The sequence below is a fragment of the Falco punctatus genome (assembly GCF_963210335.1).
Source record: "Falco punctatus genome assembly, chromosome: 2".
In the NCBI taxonomy this organism is placed as follows: Eukaryota; Metazoa; Chordata; class Aves; order Falconiformes; family Falconidae; genus Falco; species Falco punctatus.
Window position 1 is genome coordinate 120,998,463 of NC_137581.1, and position 27,746 is coordinate 121,026,208.

Genomic DNA, 27,746 nt, shown 5'->3' on the forward strand with positions numbered 1-27,746 from the left:
GCCCCTCTTGTGGCAGGGGGCTTAGAAATAGATGGTCTTTTAAAGACCCCTTCCAACCCAAACCATTCTATAAATGAGTTTTATTTGTGCTAGCCTGCTCAAAAATGATTTTCTTCTTGCTTGGCACCTACTGCTGTGGTCCTACTTCTCTCTGAATAAATAAACTACAAATTGCTAAGCTTATTTTTTATCTTTTTCAGTAGAGAAAACCATGGAAGGAAGAATATCATCTTCAAGTTGTGTAAGTGTTTCTGCAATTTGCAACAATTTACTTTGAGGCTGTGAGTATCCTAGAGTGTTCCGAGGTATTTGCACAACCAAATTCATCCTCAAGTGGTCCAGCTTTTGCTTTATTGGAGCAGTCTTTCCTGAGAAACAGTTTATTCTGGTGGCAATCAATAGTAATGTCTACTGTTGAACATGTATGAATACATGATAGGCTTTACATTTGATCGCATATAAACAGCGTGTTTCCAAGGGTATTTTAAGTCCTAAGCTAACATCTGAAGTATTAAGAGTAATGCTGAAGTAAGTAGAGCAGCTGCATAATATTTAGTTTTCTGCAGAGATGTGTTCAGAGACTACTTATGCTAGTGTTTATTTTTTCTGAACTATCCCTATTAGTAGTAGTTTCTGCCGATGGAAGCACTGGTAAAAACAAGTTATGGGGATAGCAGCTGGTCTGATCAGGTAAGGTCCAGACTGTCTAATGTTTTAGAAATAAGCTATTTCCAGCACCTTGTTTATGTGCTTTCTTTGGCCCTTGCTCCTACAGGTGCTGGTTTAGATGAGGAGTCTTACATGTGCATGCGCATTTATGTGTTGAGTTAGTGGCTTTCTGTTAGGGAAAAGTTGAGGCAGCTGCATACATTGCACTTACCATAGATACAGGTCTCTGTTGTTACCTCTTGACTTTGTGGTTCTGTAAGTCAGTTGTGGGCACTGCAAATCAGTATCTTAACGAGTACAAACATTAGGGAAGATACTTTATAGCGAAGTGGAAATTCTGCTGATGAAGTACCTTGTGCTTTTTATCCCTTTCTGTCTACCTCTTTCTGTTTTCTGAGTCTGACCTTATCTGTTCTTAGTGTCATCTGTTATGTTATTACAGATGTTATCTGAACCTCTGTAGCTTTAAATGCACATTTAAAGTTTAGATAAGCATGTGTTCTTAGGAAACTCGTAACAGAAACAACCAGTCAGGCTGCAGGTGGAGGGAGTTCTGAACTAAGAAATTTGTACTTGGCCATTAAGGTGCAGGTCAGAAGAATGTGTTCCGACTGATAAAACATGCTTGTAGGCCATTTCTCGAAAAAAGAAAAAAATAAGAAATCAAACAATCTAATTGCAGAGAGAGGCCTTCTTGAATAAGCAGATGTCTACTTTCAATCCTTAAATGTTGATTGAATGAAGTGCATTACTTGTATTGGAAGTTGTTGCTGGTGCATAACATTTACATCCTTTATAATTTGAGAAACCTGTTATTAAAGGCGTATTTTTTATTACAGTGTTTGACCAGCAAAAGCAGTTTGAGGTACTGTATAGAAATTCAGGTCTAAATACTAAAAAAAAAAATATTTGTTTCAAAGAAGTGTAGAGAAGGAATAAGAGCACTCACAATTCAAAATGAACTGAAGGATTGTGTCATGGTATGGTATGCTGCAGTTATGGTCTGTTTGAAGGACAATCTACAGAGCTAATAAATGCAGTTTCTGTGTTAATAATTAAGCAGTTAGCATTGCTGCTCTGGAGTCCTTGCTTCTAATTTCATGTTACAAGGTAGGGCATCTGGCAGCTTGCAAATTAAATTCATAATACACTTGATGGTGGCCATCATATGAAGTAGCTAGAGCTTTTTCCTGGCAGACATATCTGGGTTGTCTGGAAGATGTAAATGTCGCATTCCCTCTCTGATACATGTAATGTAGTTGCATTTGCAGTGTAAGGTTCTGCTTCTCAGGATACCTGGAGAAATGGCAAGGCTTGCACTTCTGCTCTTTCAGTTCATTATTATTCAACTGGTATAATTAACTGATAGGAAATGTCATCCTCTTTCCTTGTCCTAATGAACATCTTGGTAATGGTAGGAATTTAGTTTGACCTTTTTTTGTTTTGAATTTGAATGAATTAATGTTAATTCCTACATGGTTTTTCTAATTTGGGAAATTTCTACAAGTTACTAACTGCTTTACCTGTCGGTCATTACTTTCAAAACACTGGTTCCGCTTTGTAATTTTATACATGTGGCAATGACAGTAGCTGGTATTATTTGGAGTACGTTATAGTGTATTGATGCTAAATTATCATACTAAAATAGTAGTACTATTCTAAGATATAACTGCTGTTCATCCTGAAATTCTTTGAGTGCAAACCTGGTGTGAGATTCAGCTATTTTTTTCTCTTTAATCATCTCAGCTTAGAGAATGTAAACAAATCAGAGGGAACTAAGAAAACTATGTGCTAGTAGATTGGTTCTCACTTTTGGGGCACATGCTTGAACTTGTAAAGTTAATAGGAAGAGCTTTTTTCAGACGGTTCATGTGTTAAAACTAGCTTCTCGTGTGGTATGACATGATTTAGGATTGAGCATCAATCAGAGTGTTTAATGTAAAAGTCACAGGTCAGTGTTTCCCTTGCAACTTTATTATTTTTCCTGACAGTTAAGAAAACTTTGTACATGTCAGCTGATAGCATCAGTGGATAATTTAGTTTTATTGTGCATGTAACAGTCTATTTTCAGTTTCGTATACCAACGAAGAAAGCAAACACCAAGTCAGAGGATGTCCATGTTCAGTCCCCTTTGGCAAGGCTCCCAGGCTCCCACCATTGGGACTACCCTTTAAAAGAGGTAAAGAGAAGTTCTTTGGGGTTTAAAGTGCGTAGGAGAATGTTATATGGGGTTTTGGATCTGTATTGGAGGCCAGATTTTTCCATTACTGAATGCTGGCTTGTGACCAATATCTGACCCAGATTGTCTTGGAAAGAGATGTGTGTAGGTCTGAAATCAGCCTGCAATGTACAGAGATGGGAGTCTTAATGCTGTAGTGGCCACCTAAATCTTTAAAAAGCAGAGTTGGTCTTCAGGTGTAGTTTGAAATTATCTTGGAAATTGATGAATTCAAAGGCAAATACAATTTGTTTTTATTACTTAATTGTCTTCTGAGTACTGACCTTTTCAGTGTATAGTCAGGTCACCAAACTTTTTGTTAAGATACGGAAATAGTCTTTACATTGAGTTTTCACTTAGTCATTATTTGTATCCAAGAGCTTAAACTTTAAGGGAATGTCTTATTCTGTTGGAAGTCATACAATACTTTATTAGTACAGAAATAACTGATTTTGGTATTATAACCAAAAGACTGTAAGAGTACTTAAATTGCATTTATCTTGATTATTATCTATTTTTATATATTTATAAATATATATTTATATATAAAAATATATCTGTTTATATATTTAGATATAATATCTAAATTACTGTCTTGATCATCTCAGTCATGTATAGAAGTAAATATTTGCTTCTATATATCTGTTCCAAATTCAGTAAGCATTTTTAAAATGCCAAGTTTTGGAAACATACTTTGCTACTCTTGTCTTTTTTAGCTCAGCATTGAATTTGTTGCTGGTTTTGGTGCTTTCAGAATTGTGGGGCTGGACAAACAGGCTCTCCCACAGCAGAGTTTTAAAAACCTAGTGAGGGAATTTAGGAATTTTTTGACTTAAGGTAATGGTGATAATGTGACCCAGGTCTTTTGGTAGGCCAGGTCATTTGAGCGTGCTGCAACACAAACTCACTGTATGGTTGCATTATATACTGTCAATACTTTAAGTGAGCAGAGCATCCAATTACAGTCATGTTTTGAAGTTGTAAGTAGTGTCTCTTGTGGTTACAAGCAGCAGTCTCTCAGGCAGAGCCAGACAGCACTTGCATGGAGTTCTTCCTGTCTTTCTCTCTGCCTCTAAAAACAGTGGTTAGGCTGGGGGGAGAACTGAAAAATCTTTTTTTTTTTTCCCCTTGTTATTTCCTGTATATTCTCTAACTTTCCATTTCTTGTTTTTCCTACCTGTGTCTATGTATTTTGTATGCTTTAAACACTGACTAGTTTTTATATTATACTTTAAAGATTGCTCATGAGGTATTGTAATTAAAAGAAATATTACTGGTTTATCCATGCAGAGGTCTGTTGTAGTTTATTTAATGTTGCCAGAGTTGGCTCCATGTTGTTTGAGGAATTTTGTGCAGCTTTCAGTGATTTGGGCATATCGTTCTCTAACATGCTTGAGGACCAGTGCTGTGGGATGAGCAAGATGATGTTTGAAGGTGAGAGTGGCTGAGTAAATAACAAGGGCATTTTCCATTAGAGTCAACCTCTATGGTAGGGAAAAGATTGATTGGTGATGCATGTTTCAGACTTCACTGCAGTATGTAAAATATGCATGGGCATGAATTTTCCAGATGCCCTTTCACCTCATGCTTAAACAGAAATGAACGTAAGTTTGTCTGCTTTCAGCCTGACTGGCATAGTTTTCAAACATGTTTAGTTTATCATCCCTAACATTAAAAAAAAAAAAGAGGAGCGATTAAGAGGAAGTGATGGCAGAGGGAGACAGGTGTCTGGAATTGCAGAAATAACTGTGTTTTGGTGGGGCTTCATTTATTTGATTTGAAACTATGAGTGCATTCTGGTAAGGTAAGAGAATTTGGAAAAACTGAGGTCTTGCTCTTGTCAATTTTGCCACCCAAGTACCAAACCTTCAATTTCCTTTTCCTTCTCAGAATTCTGTATCTTATAGTGGCATACAGTTTGCTTAAATGCATGGACTTAATAAAAAATACACAAGATAACCTCTACTTTATGTAAAAGATGCCTAACATTTCTCTGTTCGAGATAGTCTTCCCTTATATAGGGAAATAATTGTTCTGTATTGTCAGATTTTTTTAGGAGAAAAAACATTGCATTCAAGGTCAGATGGTATGTGGGTGCTTTAGATCAAATTCATTCTTTGCAAAATTGTTGTATAAACTCTTTGTGGATCTGCTTCATTGCATCGGTTGCATTGTTTTGGTGTCTGACATTGTTCCCTTTTTCTAGTGTAATAGTCATTATGACATATTTATGTCTCTTTGAACCTGCCATTTTTGTTTTATTTCAGTGGAAATCGAGTGCCAACAACAGAGAGTCTTCCACAAAAGGAAGAAGGCAAAAGGACTGCCACAGACATGGCTCTAATGATCAAGAATCAACTGGGTAAGAAGTAATCTCTAGATTAGTTCCTCTCTGTGTATTTGGAATTTCATAATCTTTCTTGAAGGTGGGTGTTTCTGGTCTCTAGGTAATTATTTGTGTCATGCAGAGATGGTTTTCAAGCTGTTGGGTAGCCCACCTTCAGGAATCATGTTTCAGTTATTCAGTGGCAACTGTAACTTTTCCTTTGTTTTAACACAACACAAGACTGCAACATTGGAAAGGGAATGCAACATTTGCTAGAAGAATTACTGCTTGTTGATCTGCTTGGTATCCTGGAAATGTTCATTACTCTCAAAGTATAAATTACCATTCTAGCCTTAGATATTTTAGATATTTAGAAAGTTTCCCAGCTTATCTTTTGCTTGTCACTGTGCTCTGTAGTCCACAGTCATTACCCTGGCTTTATCAACTCTTAATAACAACAACAAAAATCTAACAATTTGATGATTACTAGGTGAGGGCAGTAAAAAAAGTAGAGATTTTCCACCTCTGTGTTACAGTCAAAACTTAAGTGAGTAAATAAAACTGCTGATGTGCTGCTGCTTTATGCTCTGTGGCCAAGAGCAAAGATCTTGGTTTCTTTGAGATTACAGCAAATTATTTAAAATAGTCTTCTGTGAAGCTTTCAGCTAGATAATTGTTTAACTGAGAAAATGTTGAAGCTGTGAGTGCTGTAGTTGACAAATTAAATTGAAAATACAGAATTAAATTCATTAACGGCAGCTAGGAAACATGACTTCATGATGAAATGAATTATGTTTATCTTGTTGAAACTATTATTATTCCACAAATCATTCAAATCTGAATAAGCGTATACATTCTCTGTCCCATTTTGTGACTGGAACTGGACCATAAGTGATTTCTTGTCAGGAGAGGCTGTTAAAAGCAAAGTGCACAGGTAATGTAAGTGCTTAATGACAGCAGGTGATTTTGACACTGCTGAATTCAGTATTTTTGTGACCTGTGCATAGCCTGGTCTTTATATTCAGAATGCTTCAAACTGTTGCAGAGAAGAGATGAACTTTTATAAGACTGTGAATTTTTTTCATACTTCCTCAGAGGCATAGCTGTCAGTTTTACATGTAGTAATCTCAAAATGCTTCTCTTGGTAACTTGAACTGAGGGAGTGGCTCACAGGGTCAACCTAGTAGAATTTAAAAGCAATCATGGTTGTAGTTTCCTGAGTTTTGATTGTGCTGTGAAACGGTTGATGCCTGATACTACTCTCTAAAGGTCTTTTAGTAAGCTTTGAACTGACCTTTCAACATTGAGGGGAAAAAAAGCAGAAGCAAGCTACCTTTGGATCTGTTATGTATGTTAATTTTGATATGCAAGAGACTTTCAAGTAGCATTAGTCAATGTTCCATCATTTTTACCAAAATTCTTGCCAGAATATTAATGAAAAAATATTTGGACTGTAAAGAGACAGTAAATATTCAGATATTAAACCTGTGCATTTTTTAAGTCCTCAGAAAATACAAGTGTCTAGAGACTAACTTGATTTTCTGTAAAAAAACTTAATTCCCTTGTCTGCAATAAAGCTTGTTCTAAATATTCCATTTGGATACCCAGTGTTTCTCAGAATGTCAAAATCGACACGCTGACCTCTTTGGATAATAAGTAGAAAGAGCCCACAGCTTCTAAAGAGGTGGTGTGTGTTGAGAAAAAGTCTGAGAACTGACAAAACTCGGAAGAGTGAAGTGGCATGATGAGAATCTTTCTGATGTAAAAGTTCCTCTGCTCCTCCTTCCCAATGAGGAATCTTTCATTTTCATTGAAAAGCAGGAAATGTCTTAATAACAAACTCCTGTTAGCTCCTGATGTTTTAAAAACTCATCTTTATTGATAGCAGCTAATCCCAAATGTTTTGGGAGGCATGTTTCATCCAAAATGCACAACATCCTTGCATCTAAACTGGAGAGACATGGGTCTGAGGAATGGACTAATTGGTGGATAAGGATTTGGCTGAATGGTCATGCTCAGAGTTGTGGTCAATGGCTCAATGTCCAAGTGGAGACCAGTGATGAGTGGCATTCCTCAGGGGTCAGTAGTGGGACTGATGCTGTTTAACATCTCTGTTGGTGACATGGGCAGTGGGACTGAGTGCACCCTCAGCAAGTCTGCTGATGACGCCAAGCTGTGTGGTGCAGCCAACATGCCAGAGGGAAGGGATGCCATCCAGAGGGACCTTGACAGGCTGGAGAAGTGGGTCCGTGCGAACCTCATGAAGTTCAACAAGGCCAAGTGTAAGGTCTTGCACCTGTGTCAGGGCACTCCTGAGCACAAATACAGCAGCCCTGAGGAGAAGGAGTTGCGGGTGTTGGTGGACAAGAAGCTCAACGTGGCCTGGCAATGTGTGCCGGCAGCCCAGAAAGCTAACTGTATCCTGGGCTGCATCCAAAGCAGTGTGGCCAGCAGGTTGAGGGAAGTGATTTTTCCCCTCTATGCTGCTCTCATGAGACCCCATCTGGGGTACTGTGTTCAGTTCTGGGGCCCCCCAGCATAAAAAGGATGTGGACCTGTTGGAGCAAGTCCAGAGGAGGCCACAAAGATGATCAGGGGCTAGAGCACCTCTCCTGTGAGACAGGCTGAGAGAGTTGGGATGTTCAACCTGGAGAAGAGAAGGCTCTGGGGGGACCTAAAGTACCTAAAGGGGCCAACAAGAAGGCTGGGGAGGGACTTTTTACAGAGGCAGGTAGTGATAGGACAAGGGGGAATGGTTTTAAACTGAAAGAGGATAGATTTAGATTAGATACTAAGAACAAATTGTTCACTGTGAGAGTGGCGAGTCATGGGAACAGGCTGCCCGGAGCAGCTGTGGGTGCCCCATCCCTGGCAGTGCTCAGGACCAGGCTGGACGGTGGCTTTATTCTGTAAATCCAGGACAGATGTTCAGGTGTTATGGGACCTGACAAGGGTGATCCGCGCATGGTATGTGGCATTCTACTGTCAAAATATTTACCAAAACTTGGGTTTACTAGTAGAAGAATGTAGGCATGAAGATGGTGGTGTAGACAATTGATGATAATTTACTCCTGGAGGCTATGGACTCCTTTTGGTCTTTTTTTTAACATCACTTTCTAATACAAATTTGAACAAATTGGAGCCGGTGGTTACAACACTGGTGTGTATACAAATATGATCATTGAGAAAAGAACTGGATCTAGCAGCTCTGGTTACTGGGTGAAATAAAATCAAACATTTTCCCCAAAGGGGTGCGCCAACAATTAATAGCATTTGGTCCTGTACCTTACGAAGTAAGATAATCCTTTTTTTGCTTGTGAAAAGTGATATGAGACTTGCCAGGAGCAGCAAACAGTATTTTTCATAATAAATGGATTTTGTCTGTTCTGTCCTTACATATGTGTTTTTCTTACCTTTGCTTCTGTACTTTTTCTGTTTTGTGGAGACAGAGAAGAGGGGATGTGGTAGGTGCTTGCTTTAGAGACAAAAATAATCATATTTGGTTTTCCATTACCAAGATGCCTCCAGTCTTACTGTTGTGCAGATTACTTTCTGAGTCTGCTGGTGGGACTTGCTTTTAGTGTGTATTTTGCTTTTTTTCCCTGCTTGACACTAACTTCTATCTCTTGAAATGTCTTTTGCATTACTTGCTTTATTTTGTGGACAGTTTAACAGGTAACTTAGAGATCTGTGTCCCAACTGTTGTTTACAGATGTACAGGATGGCTGAAGTGTAGATATTTTTCCTGAGTGTCTTTTATGCCCACTCTTAATGACATAATTTTTTAAGAAATGCCATCCCTCTTATTAGAAAGGAAAGCCATTAAAAGCTCTGATGCCACTGTACAGCTCTGAAGATCAGGTCACAACCAGTTGCTCTGTCAATGTCTTCCATCAAAGACTAGTGTCGCATAAGAAATGATGCCTTAGCCTGGCACTGACATCTTTAAGAATATCTAAATATATACTGTTTTCTTCCTTTTTATTGAAGGCTCCTCTCCTTTGCATAGATTTCCAGTGCAATGCTGGTTGCGTGTGCGTGTGTTTTAAATTGTAATATTTTTTTTAAATATATAAAAACAATTTAAATCAAGGGATTGGGAAACATTAAACAGTTTGCACTAATAAAAATCAGTAAACCAAATTACAAAGGGGCTGGGGCCTGTTAAGGTCTAGCCTGATGTGAATATGAGCAAAGGATGTCTGGCCTGAGTTTATAAGATGGCCAGCGAACTCTAGGTAATGAAATCCAGTTTCACTGGAAATTCTGCTTCTGACTACCTCCTGCTGCTGTGGGCTTTCTCTGTTGTGATGATACTCTTAAAGACCCTGACGGCTGGAATCTTTTTTTTTTGTTACCGTTAGAAGTCCTCATTGTACAATCAAAATGAAGACTCTGAGACCATGTATGTTCCCACTGGACTAATTACCTTGTCAATTTCAGGCTAAATCTAGTAATGCTTCATTATGGTATCGAGTGCTTGAGAAATAGAAAGAAAAAAATATCTGGCACTTCTACAAGGTTGAATGAAAGAATTTAGATCTGGGAAATAGACTGTTAGGCTCAGCATGATTCTAGTCAGGAGAACTGAAATGTTTGATATAGAATAACATTTATGTTGCCTCATGGTGCTTTGCAGTAATGATTTTCAAACACTTTATTTTTTTTAAGGAGAAACAATTTCTGATTCACAACTTCATATTGCTGAGAGGAAAAAATGCTATTTAGATTCTTCAAGGTTTGATTTGTAATGTCAAGTCCCGTTAGAGGAAGAGAGGAGGTATCTAGCTTACTTTTTCATTGCTTCATCTCTTCTGGCCCCCCAAAAAGTGAAATGTCTTTCCACTACAGTTCTTTGGTAACTGGACCTGTAAGTTTGGACCTTCCTTATCTTTAAGGAGCACATTAAAGCACAAGGGTAAATGTCTACTTTCATAAGATGAATTTGCATAAGTTGGTGACTTTTACCTTGAAACTGCCCTTAACTGCTTTAGTAGTAAATTTTCCTAAGTCTAATAGGTTCTTGTGTATCTGACTTCTGACTTTATCAAGTTTCTTAAATGTATATGTTCTTTATTTCTGTGGATACTGCTTATATATTCTTTATTTCTAATATACCTTACAGTTGGACAAACAAGTGATGTGTAAGTCTGGTCACTCACTGTAAGCCCTTCTGAGGTATTAAAGTGGTTAACGTATCAACTCCAAACATTGGAGAAGTCCAGAAAAAAGCTAGAACTTCTGACTTAGTGGGGACTTCTGTAGAAAATAGGTCTTTGCTTCCTATGCTAAATTGAGAACACATTGCAGGCTTGGTATATGCTCACTAGGCTGCTGCAGTTGGGCTCCACCATGTGAGATACTAATGTTACTAATCTGTTCCTCATGACCTGTATGTACTTTCTAAGCTTTTCAGTAGTTAAAGCATATATTTAAATTAAACTCCACTTGCTGGATCCCTGGAGTGTAGAACATACCTTTTCTGGGTCCACAGCGTGCGAAGCACATGCTCAGGCTCTGTAAGAGATTGTTAAAAACAACAGTTCTTTGTATTAGTAGTCATTCAGCATATACAGGTCTAGGTATAAAAGCAAATGTATACCTGCCTTTTCCTGACTGTCCAAAACCTTCTGGAGCACTTCTGTGGTTGAAGTTAGTTTTCTAATGAGACTGACTTTGTACATATAACTTCTCATTGCCTTCATAGAGTCAGTCTCACTTCAGAAACCCTGGATTGGTTCTAATTAGCTGTTGGAAAAACAATCTGTTAACACAATGCTTTCAGTTTTGTCCTGATTCTTGGTCAGAGTGCCTTAATTTACGGTTGCTGTTTTGTTGTTTTTTAATCCCTCAGCATTTTGTTTTCTTGAGACAAAGTGTTAGCTCTTTAATACTTAGAAATTTCCCAAGGAAAAACTAAGAGAAGCCAAAAGAGTGGACAAAACTGCCTTCACTTGGGCTTAAGTTACTTAGCTTTGAATGGGAACCATTTAGGTTTATCATCCACTGTCTAGATAGCGGTCTCCAAGGTGTGGTGTATGCAAGACAATCCACTGGGGTGAGGAAGGAAATGTTTTTTTGTACAATTAATGAATAAAATGTTTATTTAATCTTCATTGCATCTTTTTAAATTTGTGTTTTATAGTGTAACTAATATTAGTACATTAGTATGTATGAATTGTAATTAAATAAAAATGTTGAAGGTACATGTTCAAAGATACTTTTACTGATGGGGTGCATGGGAAAAAGTTTGGAGACCACCAGTCTAGGGAATGCATAGTGGAGCTCTGGGAGGAAGGGGCTTACTGCATGCACATGGCATTCAGTGATGCAGAGATCTCATAAGGTTGAGCAGCATTCATGGCTTATATGCAGGTTATCCAAGCCGGGCATAGGAGCCTTACTGCCTTTTCAAGTTCAATGAGGGGTCATGTGTCTTGTTAACATGGAAGTAACCGGGGACAAGAAACTCAACATACATCAACTACTGAAAGAGCAAAATATAAGGATTATGTGAAAAGTCTTCCCCAAGTTCAGTGTTTCATGAGCATGGCAGTTGCAGATCTTTTTTTTTTTTTTTTTTTTTTTTAGGTTCAAGCATATCTGTTCTTCAGCAGTTTCTATGCCATACCTATATTTGGTTACTGCTAGGTACCATGTAACCAGCTGTTGACCTGAATGCCGCATGTTAGTAGGACAAATATAAGTTGCTTGCATAGTTGTCAACCTACTGAGGAATAGCAGCCATTTGCTTAAGAAGCTATGTGAATAGTGTAAAAGTTTTCTGTGGCTCTAAAGGAAGGGTTTTTGCTGTACAACATGAACAATTTTTTACATAAGACATGCAACAGAAAAAACAATTCTTGCCTCAGTAATGTTTTAAAACCAATAAATGAGCCTGAATTGCAGTGTCCTCTTAGGACCAGCCCTGAGAAAACAAGTCCAATTCTCATCTGTTTGAAAATAAAGTCAATCCTGGCAAATCACCTGTGGTATGTGATGCTTATCAGCTTATAAGGAAATTGTCCAAATTACTGGCCATGCTGCAGAATTAAGTCCTTATGTGAAGGCTTAAGTACCGAACTAGCAAGATCAACAAATAGATACTTGTTTAAAAAACTTCAGTAGGGAGTCTTTACAAACTTTGTAATTCATAATTGTGTGTCATTTCTTGAGTGAAATTGAATACAAATCAGTTGGTGCTTCAAAACTGAGAGATTGTACTGGTGCTTGATTTATACACCACCCCCCCCCCCCCCAGCAAGATAATAATCTAATTTGTGATACAGGAACCAATAATATTCATGATTGTAAAATAAGATGCTGAAATATGAGTGTGTGCTTTCGTGTCCTGCAAATGCTCAAGTGTAGACTTTCAGTATAGTTTGTAAGGCTATAGTGACTCTGCTTCCAACATTTTTGCAATAAAAAGATGCACCAAAATTTCCATGCTTCTGCACTGAAAGTTTACCGCTTCAGAATCACATGTGGGTGTTAGTCACTGATGTCATAAGGAGCAACCTTGAAAGGCTGTTGTTATCAAGAGATGTGTTTGTGATTCCTCTCTTCCAAAGAGAAATGCTTTGTAAATTGTTGGGTAAGTGAATTTAATTCTGCTGAAGATGGAAGGTATAATGCAGAGACAGTAAACTCACAGAAAAGCTTTGTTGAATTCGTATGACTTAAAAAGTTCTCAGCACCCTATTATTAATTTATTATTATATGTATGGTAGGCAACCCAAAGTTATCTTGACGAATGTTCTGAGGACGAAACTAGGAAGAAAATACACACAGGCGCAGTCTAAAACTGGTGCTAATTTTTCTGACGCTGGCAAGCTGCAATCAGATCAACCACCCTCATCATCTGTTGCCAGCCTAAAGATATGGCAGATTTTAAACCCTACTCTCCAAAGCCTTTTTCTGTCTAAAAGGTACGTTGTTTTTACCTCCTGTCACTAAACAAAATAATTTTCCTTGCAGTTGCTTTTTTGTGAGAAAGTATTCTTTGTTGTACCACAGCTGTTGTCTCCATGAACTATATTCTCATTCTCGTGTTATCTGACTTGATTGAATTCCCTTGTACCTGTTTCCTTGTAATAATATAATCACTGAGAGAGGTGGTGCCAGGATTTTCTGATCAGGTGGCTTCTAGATGGTCCTGTACTGACAGGACCAATTCATTCTGATTCAACCATTGGACTCTCAAAATGTTTGCTTTTTTTAATTGTTGTGAAAAGAATACACTTGCATTTAACTGCCCTCTTTTCTCAGAGAAGGTATCAAGGTGTATTTTCACTGTTACCTTTTCAGACTACTCATGAAAATAGGAGAATTGACATAAGGGGTCAGAAGAAAAGCCTATCAAGTCCAGCATCTTCCTCCCCTGTGCCCCCAAGCAGTGGTCAATTGCAGATACCCAGGGAAAAGTATGGCTAGAATGAATGCTTTTGTCATTGAGTTTTCTCTCTGAGCTTCTGATGCGAAAGACTTCAGAGACTCCCTTTATTGGAGGTTATGTCCAGACTATGGTGTTCATCTGTTTTACTTTTCCTCTCAATCACATCCTCATTGCTAATTGCCTGTATGCCTCTGCAACATCTTGTCTGCAAGGTATTCTCCTGATTAAAAACCAAATCTACATCTTGGTGCAGGAGGAGACCCGAGTGCTCCCCAAACATCATGTGGTCTGTGCTGGGGTGTGCTTTGTGGGTGAATACAGACAACAGGAGAATTATGCAGCCAGCACCCAAAAGAAAATGTTGTTCAGAACAGATTCAATAAAGGCCATGATGTTATGTCCTAAGCCGAAATAAATTGCAATGGAAGTGTAGAAGTTAAACCACAGTTTCAGAAACTAAATGGCTAAATCAAGGGCTATGCAACAAGCTGGCTGCAGTGGCATTGTATGAAATAAGTTGTGCTGCTCTTATATATGTGCTGGAGTGGGCAGTTGTATCTTCATATTTCTGGTTAGCTTATTTTTGGTGCTTGTTTCTTCTAACACTTCCAAATTTTTTTTTTTTTCTGAGCCTTGCTATTGCTGTTCTCTAGAATGCCTCCTGGAAATTGAGGGGAGCAAAATCTAATGCTGCCTTTTGTGTATGTGCTACTTTTCTACCTGTTGACTAAGTGCTTGAGAAAATTTGGTCTATTTTACTGGAGGCTTCTTGATCACAGGAAAATCAGAATTGCTCTATAGTTCTGAGAAACACAGATATTGCATGAAAGCTATTTGGAGATAAACATTTAACAGTTTTTAAACAATACTTAGATGATGTGTTAGAGGCAATGCAGTGTGAATTGTATCTGACTAAGGTGAAATTACATGGTCAGGTTTCTTGTTGCTTTTTTGTGTTTATCTGCTTACCTTGGATTTTAAGTTCCTTAGTGGGAGTTTATTTTGTTCTTAAGGGACTGAAGGTAATGATGTTTGATGATTGTTGCGCCTCTAAGATACGTGAATCTAACAAGAAGTTTCTTTCTCCAGATTTCAGTGCAGTATTTATGATTTACTGTTATATATATGGCAGGCAACCCAAAGTTATCTTGACGAATGTCCTGAGGACGAAAATTGGAAGAAAATACATAGACAGCCACGTAAGAATTGATGCAAAGTTATCTGCTGCTGACAAATTACAATCGGGTCAACTACCCTCATCATCTGTTGCCAGCCTAAAGACATGTCAAATGTTATATTCTCCTCATGAAAGTTCTTTTCTGTCTGAAAGGTATGTTACTCACTGCTGATTTTGCCAGTCTTCCTGAAATGACATAACTTCACAGTGGAAAAGAATATCCCTGAAACAACTTTGCTTACACTCTTGCCTTGAAGCAGATCAACTTTCTTAGTGCAAACTAACATGCTGCTCCAGTGAGCCATTTTAGCATTGCATTGAGTCTTATTTGCCATACCTGATGTTAACAGCCTACTTTATTTTCATAGAAGGCATTTCCATTTGTAATAGATCAATGTTTTGAGTTGTGAAGATTACAAGTAATATAAAGGTGTTGAAGTTGGTTTTGTGTCCAGAGCCAAAATCATGCTTTCCTGTTGCTGTTAATGTGTTTTAGCGTGATTTCAAATAACTTCTGCAAATTTCTCGAAATTCCTGTCTGTGATAGTTCGTTTCTTTTCACATTAATCCACTGGTGGTCTCAATCCCAACAAAGTGCCATTGTTTTAAGAGCCATAGGTGTGTCCTGTCATTGCTTAACATCTATTTTCCTCTTCCTATGTTTAGGTTGACTGAGCATCACAGTAACGCTTGACATATAAAACTAGCAGAAATCAGATACTGCAATTATGTAACATTTGTGTTGGTCTAAGATGGCACTTAAGTTCAGAGTAAGCAGTTTCCTTTTGCCTTTTATGGGCACTTCTTTGCTTAACAGCAAAGTATCCACAGGAAGAAATAGCAAGAAATTTGGGAGAAGAAAATAGAGGAAGGAAAAGAAGAATAATTTGTGAGGGCAGGAATGATCAGTAGTTCCCAGGTTAAAGTAATCTAAAAAATTCTAGAGAAAAGTAAGTTATATTCCTCATTCTGATACATTAACTTCTTAGAGAACCTAAAGTAGTAACATTTCTTTTCTCTTTTTCTGTTGGTATCTCCATTGCTTCTTAAATAAGTCTGACAAAGTTGCAATTTAAATGAAGGATTTAGAACAGTTTATTAGACTATCTCATTTTAGAAATATTACATTTGTTGCTAATAAATAGTTTTCCATAACTTAAGGCTGACTGTAGATCTTTAAGATCTATAATTTTTAGTATCTGATTTTTCCACTTGATACTGTTTTGGATGATGGGAGGTAGTGGGTTTATAGAGAGGAAAACATGAACTCTAAATGTAACATGTAACCCTAAGTCTGAGGAAACATCTTGCACATTTTTTCAAGCTCATACCTGGAGGCCAGCTGTGGAGTTTTATGTTAAGCACAAGAACGGTTTGAACTAGTCAGTTTTTTTAGTAGTTGGTAGAACTCAGCTTAGATGTGGAGTGGTTCATTGTTTGAAGGATTAATATTCTGTTCCTGTGGTATGCTTTTCTAATGTATTATGTAAAAGGCTCATTATTATCAGGAACAAACATCAGGAGGATTTTCCACCCCTTCCCAATGACTAGCACATTAGTGGAAGTTATAATAAATATCACATGGGAAATGGAGAATGTAGGAATTTTATTTCAACAAAGACGTCTAGTCGCCTCTCTGTAACTAAGGTCTGTGTATAAGATATGCTTGGCACTGTTTTTTTGGGAGTCTCTTCTTTCAGAGGAGAGTAGAATCTTCCCCCTTATAATGGTTATGCATATATGTATGCACATGGCCATTTAGAGATTCTTTTGTATTATCAGAGTAGCTAGAATGCGTGCTCTGTTTTACTGAGAATGGCGCTAGGTTTGTACTATGGAGATTTTCGATTGTCAAAGAATTGTGTGTGATCACAACAGGGTGGTAGTAAGTGAACCTTTCTCTATCAGGTAGAACTTGCTGTGAGCTCCCTCTTTCCGTTCTTGCTTTTGGTATTACAGAATTTTGCATTGCTTGTTCACTGCAACCCATTTTGAAAGGCATTTAAGTCACCACTGACCTATCAGTGTAACTAAAAATTGAGGTAGTTTTTAAATGTAAAGAAACTTAAGGGTTTAAAATGTTTCCTGCTTGTTTCTCATGGCTCTTGAAAACACTTTAGTATATACTGCCATAGCTTCTTAGGTTATGCACATACCTCTTAAAAGGTGAGCTTTAAACTGAGTCATCATTGAAGAATGGAAGCAAAAATAAAATATGCAGATTTTGTGTATAGAGTAAATAAGTTTATGGAAGTCTGTTAGCTGAAACATTCCTATTGAAATGTTTCCTATTGTTGAAATGCCTGAATTGGGATGTTGGTGGAAAACGAATGCTGAAAACACTTAATGGTTTTGTATGGTATCTTAAGGCAGTCAAAACAATATAGCTGTCATGAATGCAAATATTTGAGTTGAGAGCGAGCTGTGGGTTCCAAAATAGAGTTTTCTGTACTGAGGTTATTTCAGAACTAGAGCTGCCAGATCTATGGAAGACCCTGGCTGGTTCAATATACAGAATGAATAATGGCACTTACTGAAAAGTTCTTATGCACGTTTCTGTATATTTGTCCAATTCATGATTCTTTGTGAATGGAAAGATGATCAGTAATTTCTTCAGAGTGCTTATGTAATGTTCATCACTAGTATCAGAGTGCTTTGGAAGTCTTTATTTGTCTTTATAGTACTCCCAAAGAGCAATGATACACTAATCTACAGATATGGTACTGATGAATAGGCATCTGTTCAGGAAATGTCCAGTTTTGGCTGTCTAGTTAGAAATGTCAAGCATGTTCTCTCCTGTGGTGATGTTCTTTACGAGCCCAGCCTCTCAGCTGGAAGTGATTTCAGTCTTTGTGGTGATCACTTAGCTCTTTGGAAGTTGGAGACTGCAACGTTCTGAGTTAGGCACATTGTAAAACAACACAAAATCCTTTCGGATTAAGTGAGGTGACAAAAGGAGGAATGGAACAGATGTTCCAGAGCAGCATTAAATTGCTTTATCTATGAAATCATTATTTTCTTTTTTATTTTCAAACTCCCACAGGAAATGAAGCAGAGGTCATGAAGATTAGTTTCTTTTATCTTGTAACCCTGATAAATCTTCAGAATTCTTGCATACTGAATGTAACTAACAACTAAGTGTTATCCTAATGCATACACCAGAAACCAAAATACAGTTATGTAGATTTTTTTTTTGTCAGCTGTAACTAGCCTCCAGAGAAATTGATGAGAGTATGTTTACAAGAGCAGACTATCAGTACCTCCTGAATATGTTTTCTTATTTATAAAAAAACTAATAAAAAACCCAACCAAAGAAAACTGATTACTTTCTTGCATGTCCTTTTTTGTAGAATGAAATTACAAAGTCAACTAACACCTGTAGGTTGCCTAGTTTCTCCTACTGTAATCATTTTCTGTTTCTTCCTCATTCATGTCCTGTCCCCCTCGCCTCCTTCAAAGTTACTGTTTCAGGCACTTTTGAGCAGGAATTTCTATTTCAAATCTTTTCTCATTGCAGGAACTTACTCAGTGGATTCTATTAGCAGTTCTAAATCTAAGTTAACAACACACTACATTACCTCATTCCCACTGCATTTGTGAAAAAGGCAAGGATACACTCAACTGACTGTTATTTTCTTTTTTTTTTTCTTGTCATGTGTTCTTGTTGCAGTCATGCTTTACAGAAAAATAATATTTCAGTATCTGTTGTCAATCATGTCAGATTTTCATACTTTGCAGCTTTTAGAAGCATCGGTTTCATTAACAATGTTAAAGTATCTGTGTATTTCCACAACAGGAACTGAATCGGTTTGTGTTTCATTTGCCAAGCTCCACATGTTTATGAGAGAGGCAGAAGTTTGTGGTCTAACCAATTCTTGTTTTCTGTTGGGATTTTTATTCAGTATTCTTTCAAAATTAAAGATAAGTCATAGTTAATATTCTTTACAGGTCTAAGCATTGCCTGAGAAAGACAGATGATGATCTGTGTAAATTGGCCAAGGTTTCTAAGGAACCAGAAAAAAAAAATGCCTGCACTTCCAGAAGACAGGAGCTGCAGAAGAAAGGTTTGTAGTGAGTAATCATCTGGCATGTAAATACGAATTTTGAGGAATGTTGGGAAATTTTTTTTTCTTAGTGTAGTATTATGAGGAGAGCACAAAAATAAACGGTGTTGCACGCAGTGTGTGTTTCATCAAAATGCATTTTTTTACAGAGATGGAAAATAGATCAAATAGCTGTTTTTAATAAGAGTAAAGCTGTGGTGAATCACACCTGTAGAAGAAAGGAAACTGAGGGAAGGCTCCACTGCACCATTACAATCCTGATTTGATAAAGTCTTTTATACTCAAAAATGTAATATATTTAAGAATGGTCAAGTGGTTTCTGAACCCTGCTAAAATGTTTATGCTATGTGACAATATTTATATTTACTGCTGAAAGATTATGAGCTCTATTCTGAGTCTTCAGGGAGAATTTACTATCACTTTAATACTGGTTAGTAATATTTGCAGATTAGAACAGGAAATGGAGAATATTGCATCCAGCAGAAGATGAAAGACGGAAGTACAGAGTGCTAATTCTTACTTGGAAGAGAACCATGAATTTGGTTATACCCTTGTCTTAACTAATTGTACAATAATAATCTTAATTACTTTAAGGAATATATTTTGGCAGCCACACAATTAAAAAAGGAAAGAACTCTTGCAGAAGATATTTGCTTCCATGCATTTTATTTAAGACATAATAGATATGAAGACACACAAAGGTTTTTAAGGATCGCCCATTAAATCACTTTTTTTCTCTGACACAGAAAACAAGAACTATGATGAACTGGAAAAGAGGAGCAGAAACATGAACACTACTCTTAGTCAGAAGGAATTGGGCTCTTTTGATTCTGAGAAAAGGAAGAGAAGATCTAGTGGCCTTATTTCTGATGATTGTAATGCACCCATTCCAGAAAAATCACTACTTCTGTCTGTAAGTTGCACTTAATTTTCATGTATAGGTTTGTGTACACACATGTGCACACGCTTCAGTAGCAGCAGCAGCAACAACACTCAGAATAAAAGAATTATACTAGTAAGTAAGGTATCTAGGGATACTCCTTATACCTGTTGAGAGAAAGTAATTCAGTGGTGCATCACAAAAAATAAGTATATGTACTTCTGTCCACAACATCAGAATATGTTTGTTGTAGCAGAAAGGTTGTGAGAGATGGATGACGTTGTTTTCTTCAGACAGAAGCATGGAGTAAAACAATTTTGGAAATAAGGCATCTAGCTACTTAAGTGAAACTTCTTTCACAGATGGTGTAGAACAAATTAGGGACTTTGACAGAAAAATTATGAAGTATACTGGGGTTATGCAAATCTTACAGGTGTCATCTTTCTCCTTCCTCCTCAGTCTATTGTACTCTTCCCTGAAATTTTATTGGTACCTTTCATTAAGATTTGTGTGTGTAAAAAAGAAAAGAAAAAAGACTGAGGGGAATCAGTCAGTCAAATACAAACTGATTTTGTATTTAAATATAAATTGATATTTATCAATTATCAATATAAATATGATTTGTATTCAAGCATTTGAATACAATAAATATTCTCTATAACCTTGGGATTAAAGCCCTGCAGAAGTAGGTGGTTGCTGAGTCCTATTTGCCCAGTTGACCAAGCCACACATTCACAAAGTAATTTGCACTGGTGCTTGGTCTTTCAGTATCAGACAGTGAGAGAGCTGCTAAAAAGTCAGAAGTAGTTTCTTGTTCAGTTTGAATGGGGGTCATAGTACACATTTAAAAGGTTTTACCTTATGCCTTTATGTAATAACCGTTGGAATACAAGGAAGGAGAAATTACCCTGACATGAGCTCTAACTGCAGCTGTGTTAAGCTGTAATTATTTTGTCTAGCACATAGGTAAGTTTCAGCGATCACTGATCTGAAACGCCTTAGAAAAGTCAAGAAATAAACATATATCCTGTCTCTAATTCCTGTTTTCTAGGAAGAGCAAAGATTGAGTTCAACTCTGTTCCCTGGCTGCAGAATGCTCTGTGAGGATGGACAAGTTTGCAGATCTGATGTAATTCTGGTGCCAGATTGTATTCCCCAGCCATTAGAGAGAGACTATAAAAACAGTTCTACCCACAACTGCTTCAGGTCTGTTCACAGCTGCACAGAGGAACCTAGCTCTGAGTCTCCTCCCAGAAATTTGTCAGAGAAACAGCTTTCTGCCACCAGTGAGGATGTGATTTCACCACAAGTTAATACCATCAGGAAATTTAAGATGGACACATCACAGTACCCGAGCAAGCTGCGGAACAGAATCTGCAGGGGTAATCAGCAACTTGTTTCAGTTGACCCAAGTATGTACTGTATCTGTGCTGCTGACAATTGCTATTGGTATGCATAGGTACTAGGAGAACTGATACATGACTGACTACTTGAAACATATGGAACAAAAGATTGAAGACAGATTGTGTTGTTTGTAATGCATTGTGCAGGTCAGGGAACAGTGCCTAGTGCCAGTGTCCTCTGCTGGAGCACAGAGGGTCTTGAGAAACAGGATAGAGAGCAGATTCCAATCCTTATTTTGCAGTTGATTTTGTGGTAATGGAAAATCAAACCTATACTTTTTAATGATGCTTAAACTGGGAAAAGATATTCTGTCTTTGAAGCAGCTGTGTTGTGGCCTGTTGCTTTTAATAGTCAAATAATTTTGATCTTGGGTAAAAAGTGTTAATAAAGATACAAAGCAGTATTTGTTGCACGACCTTTCACACACACAGATCTTGACTGGTTTGGTCAGTATATGTTCATATTACATACTGCAAGAGAGAATTCACTGCTCATCTGAAATCCACGATGAATGAAATAGTCTCATCTGCATCTTGTATACATATATATGTATACTTATTTTTTCCTCTTTAGTTGTCCTTTCCAGTGATGATGAAGATGGACCTTCTGAACCAAAATGCACAGAGCTGCTGCTGCAGGATAACTTCACTGATGATGAAGAAACAGACAAACAGTCTGACTTCTGTTTCTCAGCAAAGCAACTGGAAAACAAGAAGGAAAGTCACACAAAACAGGTAGTCCAGATTTTGGCCTGTGTATTGTTATGCCAGCCCTTTTAATTTATTTCTCCATTGTTTTGTTGGGTTTTTTTTGTTTGATGTTAGGACCAAAGTGAAATGCTTAGAGCAGATATGATTAGTCCCAGCGACAAGTAGTAGCTGCAGTAATTTATTTCACAGATAGAACTCTGGACAGTCTTCAGAGAAGATCTCTGGCTTTGAAGCTTGAGTGTTTTGCAAAATACAATATATTTCATATTTTGAAAACAAACATTTGGAAATATTTAGTATTACAAAACAGTAAAGATCAGATAGTAACCTGAGCTAGAGGTAGACACGATGAAGATATGTCGGTGAAAAGGTTTTTTTTTAACGTTTTATACTGATCATAGTTCAAGTAAGTAGTTTCTTCTCGTCATCCAGTCTTCTGTTGTAATTCAGTGCGTGGAGAAGTTCAAGGATCTTTGCTGACAGCAGACAGAGGTAGGGTAGTTCTCTTTCCTGCATGGCTAGCAGTAGAATTTGAATCTAAAACCAGGCATAAAAGTTGTTGCCTTGTTTTGAACTTGATTAGTCTTGTGCTGCTTGCTTTGACCTGGAGGTGGGCTCTCTCTATAATCTTGAAACAAGTCAGAAGAGCCATTGCTGCCTCTTCTCATATTTGCATCATTTTGATCATAAGCATTGAATCAGATCCTGTACCTTTGATATCAAGAGAGGGGTATTTTTTGTTGCTCTGTTGTTTCGAGTTTTTACTTGGCTCTAGATTAGTAAAGATCAAAGGTTGTGTCCTGACAATGGGAACTTCAGAGGTGGAGCGAGATACTGTTAGGCCCTTAAGGACATTGTCAGTAATGATTGTAATAAAATTTACAGCTTTTGAATATGAAATTTTTATACAGAAGTTGGCTTTGGGAGTAAGTTCTTACAAACATGAAAACTCCTAAGGTTATAGGAAGGATGGATCTCATTTAATGCCCTGTAGTAAATAGACTTTTTGCCAGTTTTTAACAGAGTCAATTGAAGATAAATGTCCTGTCAGCTTGCCTTCTGGAAGCACACCGAGAAAACAACTGAACCCAGCATTGGATGTTGAATTTGATAGTCTGTACATGGGGAAATTTAAATGGTTGTCAACAGGTCGTGCTAGGGTAAGTTGTTCTACTATGGTGGTATTTTGAGAATATTTAAAAACTTAAATTCTGGTTAAACAAAGCTATTAGTACTTAGTGTGGAAGCATCGAATTTTGATTACTGTTGCATCAAATTGCTTTGGCTAAACAAGGGAGCATGTAGTACGTTACCTTGTATGTTTGGATTGCTGCGAAAAGCTGACTGCGATTTTCTGTGGCCATAGTTTTTAGAGGTAAAGATGCTGTATTAATGCTGTACTGGAACAGAATTGATACTGAGGAAACTTTTCATGAATTCTAACAGAAAATAATGGCCATGTTAGAGTTAATGTCACTTGAAATAAACAAAAATTACTTCTCTCAGAAATAGTACAGATACTAGAATAAAGTAATCCATAGTGATCAGAGTTCAGATATATACTATGCACTGATCTTGCCTTTTAAACAGAACATTGCTTGGTTTGTAGCTTTTAAGAGCATAAAAACAATACTAAAAGCATTAGTGCATAGACAAATGCTGCTTGCAGGGTGTAGAAATAAGAGTGAAGGTGTACTTCAAATGGAATAGCAGCTGCAGGAGTTTCAACAGGTCTTTGACCAGGCTCATTCTGTATATTGCAGTTGGAAAAGAAATGTTTGAACGTGGTTGGGGTTTTTTTTGCTTACAGTAAGGACATTTTGAAATCTTGGATTGTAATAGTTTCATCTTGTCACATAACAGCAGTTTTGTACAGCAGTTCTCGTGCAGTAATGAAAACATTTCTTGGATATTTCCTAAATTAATATGCCAAAATAATTTGAGGGATGAGTTGAAATAGTTTTAGAATCAGTGCTTTTAGGTGGAAAGTGAAAATTTTCATTTGAAAAACAATTTATTTTGTGTTTACTGTGGTAACGTAAGAGAAATCTCCTCTTCATGTATGGCAGCCTTCTGTCAAACTGACAATAAAGTGTTATTTATTTAGCCAAGTCTTTTTAACAAAGAAGCAGTGTCAGTGGAAACTGTAAAGGCCTTTAATTCAAAGGTTAATACAAACAGCAAAATAACACCCCAGTGTTGGACCTTTTATAGTGTCCTTAGTTCAAATAGTGCAGCTGACAGTCTTTGTGATGGGGCACCTAAGCTCCTTTTGACCTAAATGTTCATTTTATTTATTTATTTATTTATTTCCTTCTTAAGGAGCCTGTAGGCAGCTCTGCAACTTTCTGCTTGTTTCTCAGTGCTTAGCAGCCCTGGAAGTCACTTTGCTGTCATTTAGATTCTGCAACATGTATTTAGGAGTGTTGTTTTAGGTGAAACAGGCAATGTTAAGTCTCCAACTAGACATAATAGACTCGGTAGTGTCAGGTTGACAGCTGGTCGTAGTGATTTTAAGGGTCTTTTCCACCATAAATGATTGTACGATATTATTTTCAGTTTATTTGGCTATAAACAAAAAAAAAATGCAGATAATTTAAAAATCTTACTTTTTTTAATCAATTAATAAAAATAAAACTAATTTGTATTTTTTTTATCTTATTTCAGTTTAGAACCAATTATATTACGATCCCATTTCAGGGTAAGAGATTTTTTTTTTTAGCTATCTTTTAACTGTATCTTTAAAGTATTGTGTTAAAATACTCAGTATATATTTATATTATGGATAATTTATAATGTTATTTGCTTTCACGAAGACATTAAACAACTTTCAAAATTTCAGTTTTTCAATAAATAAAAGTATTGGTGTTTATAGTGTAAGCATTAATAACTTAGCAGCTTCCTATACTTTTAAGGTGACCTTGTAGTTTTAATGGCCTTGCCTCCCACATTCCTCCATATAGTGTGTTGAATTATAGTAAATATGACTCCGCATGTTTTTGAGGTGAAACATTATTCTTTTCAGATTAAGGTTTTAGACCTTTAGGTTTATTAAACAAAAATATGTGAGTTGACTAAAGCTGGAAGGAATGTAATTGTAGATTTTTACTCAGTCTATTTTCCAAAGATGATGTGTGATTTCTATATCTTGTAGGAGGAGGTTTGTGAACAGTTCTGATTTGGATTGACTAAAAGCAGATAGGAGTTCATGATCTGTAATATTTTTTCCTATATTTGTAGGTATTAATTGTGTGTATTATGAGCAAAAATACAGGTTTTTTTCATGAAGAAACCTGTATTTAGACGTTTAGCTTTTGGCGTCACAACCTGTTTTACATAGTTTGATATAACTGATTTAAGTATTAAATCCTGAACAGTTTAGGTCATGCCAGGAATAAAATCTACAAGTACTGTTTTCATACACTCTGATCATACTTAGATCTTAGCATGTTATTACTGTAACATGTATGACTTTATAATTGTCCATGGCTGTGAAAGACATGGTTGTTTTAAATTTTGTTTTCTACAGTGGCTTTTAATAAGAGTATTAAGCTGTCAGTGGATACTCTGAATCTGAGAAGGTTTGGCTTGTGGAGAAGTGATGATGGCTGTTCTTCAACAATGATCATATTCCTTTGGTTGTCTGTGGATTATGTAGAAAAGATTGAAACCCAGTTGGGAAAGCTCATTACCAGCAAGCCATGTGAGTAGTCTCCCTGAAACACTATGAAAAGGTCTAACGTATGTCATGTCAATAAAGTGGTCATTTTACAGTTGTGGTTCTGCAATACTGAGGAAAGCCTGTAGCTTTTTAAAGAAAGTTGGTCAGGTTTGCTTTTACGAAATGCCTCGCTATATTTGTATTTGGAAGAAAAATCTAACAATGTGATTCAAAATCACTCCTACTTTATGAAAAGACCTTGTAACACAGTTGTAATCTATGTGAGGAGGCTTTCTGAATCTAGGCTTATGTATATAGTATCTCTCCCTTTGAAATAAATGGCATGTTTTAAGTGTCCTTACTTTACAGTAATGCACTTGCTAGATGAAATGCTTGGAAGATAATGGGTGATTTTGATCTTTGACAAGACTGCATTGGGCCATTGCTTTATTTCCACTGAAGGCCAAATGGGCTATTTACTCCATAGGGTATTATGGACTGGCTCTATTTGTTTTTCTAGTGTGAAGCTGTGTAAAAACTGAGTATAATTTCTGTTCAGATATTCAGAGTAGCACACACTAGCAAAATCGTTGCAAAATGACATCTACCAAAATGATGATGTCAGAGTTGCCAGTATGAAATTTAACAGGATGTTTACAATATGCAATCACCACCTGTATGAAGAAAAATTGTAAGTAATGTTAACTTTACATAAGAGTAGTTTGAAATTAAATACTGAGTGGAATTTTAGCAATGAGTTACCTTTACTTGATACAACTTTATCACAGTTACTGATAGCTTCTATAGACACAGCTTCCAGTGACATTAGTGGAATTTGAATGAAGCTGTGAGGCACCTTTAATCTTAGCTTTATTTACCTTGATTACATTCTTGTTGTAGGAAAAACCTTCAGGATTTGATACTAAGTTTCTGTGCCTTCAGTTTTATGCCTTTTGAATATGTAGTAACTAAATATTTTTAAATGTATTTACAGAGTTGTAGAAATGAATCAGTGATGGTTTTACAGTTTGTGGAAGTGGTTGATACGATTCTACTCTACCTTCTTAGTGTGTTTAATATTAGAGGAAAATGTATTGGGCTGGATCCAACAGCCTGAGGGGTGAGGCTGCTGCAGCTCCATGTCCCCAAGTTCAACCAGCAGCAAGGCTGAAGGCACAATCCCAATAGGTAGAGCACACAGAGCACTCACATGCACCACATACATACATAACTGGCCACACAGATACACAGCCTCATACAAACACAGACAGCACCAACAGCCTCCTCCTGCTCCCCTCTCTGGCTGAGCAGGGTGGAGGCCCACTAGTGAGAAAATACAACTCCCCCACACCCCCAGACACACCCCTACACAGACATGCACACAGCCCACACACACACCACAGAGGCCAGTGCCAGTTGCTGGTACAGACTGTCATGTCTGTGCATGCACATAGGTGGCCAGGACTCCCCTGGTCCCAATAGCTGACCCCCTCTGTGCTGTCATCCTTACAGATACATAGGCAGTCTCACAGCCGGAGCTGTCCCTTAGGGACCTGCTCACCCTCCTGGCTCCCAGGTCACTTCACCTGCTCAGCTAGTTTGGCTTGATCTTTGTTTTTAATCATGTGCACTTGTTGTGTTTGCTGCACTCAGACCCCTACACACGCATCAAATAGAGTCCCTCACCCAGGAGAGTTAGAAAGGAATTTAATAAGATGACACAGACTATGCTGACCATTGCACAAGACGTGACTGGACAAGTGTGTTGACAAGCAAAGTATTTAGATGCAACTGGTCCTTTTTATGCCCTTAGTCCTCTCTTTCCCCCACGCTTGTTCCTCCCTGAATCACCTAAATGCCCCCCTTTGGCCGCCTTTGATTCTTCCCTTAAACATCCCCTAATAAGTCCTGTGAGTCCCAAAATGCTTTTCCCCTGCATCACACCATGTGTGCCACACACCCCAGCAGCAACCCCCTCAGTCCGGAGGGTGCTCTGACATTGGCTCGCCTTGGTGGGTTTTGGGTCTGGACCCTGGGGCTGAGGCTCTCCTGTGACCGCCCTGGGAAGGACCCAGCCTGGGCGTCCCTTCCTCCCCGTCCATAATCTGGGTTCCTGCCTGCCGTTGTGCCTTGGAGCTTCCCTGGGCTTCTGGAGGTGGCCTTTGGTGGGCTGGTGGCCCCTGCGGTGAACCTGACAGGGTATTTGGGTTCCCTCTCCTGCCATTGTCTCTCTGTGCTC

The 27,746-nt window shown here is 37.6% G+C and overlaps 1 protein-coding gene across 11 annotated transcripts in view; it reads left to right on the forward strand.

Moving 5' to 3' along the window:
• The window catches only part of SENP7 (SUMO specific peptidase 7), a 44,913-nt gene that overhangs the window by 1,131 nt on the left and 16,036 nt on the right, over positions 1 to 27,746 (forward strand). For 3 of the 11 annotated variants that reach the window (XM_080374640.1, XM_080374641.1, XM_080374636.1), the window contains exons 2-13: positions 201 to 241; positions 2,741 to 2,848; positions 5,155 to 5,249; positions 12,947 to 13,144; positions 14,744 to 14,941; positions 18,737 to 18,852; positions 19,599 to 19,765; positions 20,784 to 21,144; positions 21,710 to 21,870; positions 22,860 to 23,006; positions 24,514 to 24,547; positions 25,376 to 25,549. In XM_080374640.1, coding sequence (XP_080230766.1) covers positions 212 to 241; positions 2,741 to 2,848; positions 5,155 to 5,249; positions 12,947 to 13,144; positions 14,744 to 14,941; positions 18,737 to 18,852; positions 19,599 to 19,765; positions 20,784 to 21,144; positions 21,710 to 21,870; positions 22,860 to 23,006; positions 24,514 to 24,547; positions 25,376 to 25,549 — 1,789 coding nt within the window. In that variant the 5' untranslated portion in view covers positions 201 to 211. Of the gene's footprint in view, positions 1 to 200; positions 282 to 324; positions 2,849 to 5,154; positions 5,250 to 12,946; positions 13,145 to 14,700; positions 14,942 to 18,736; positions 18,853 to 19,598; positions 19,766 to 20,783; positions 21,145 to 21,709; positions 21,871 to 22,859; positions 23,007 to 24,513; positions 24,548 to 25,375; positions 25,550 to 27,746 lie in introns of those variants that run through there. The other 8 variants (XM_080374633.1, XM_080374637.1, XM_080374638.1 and 5 more) reach the window with 7 other exon arrangements.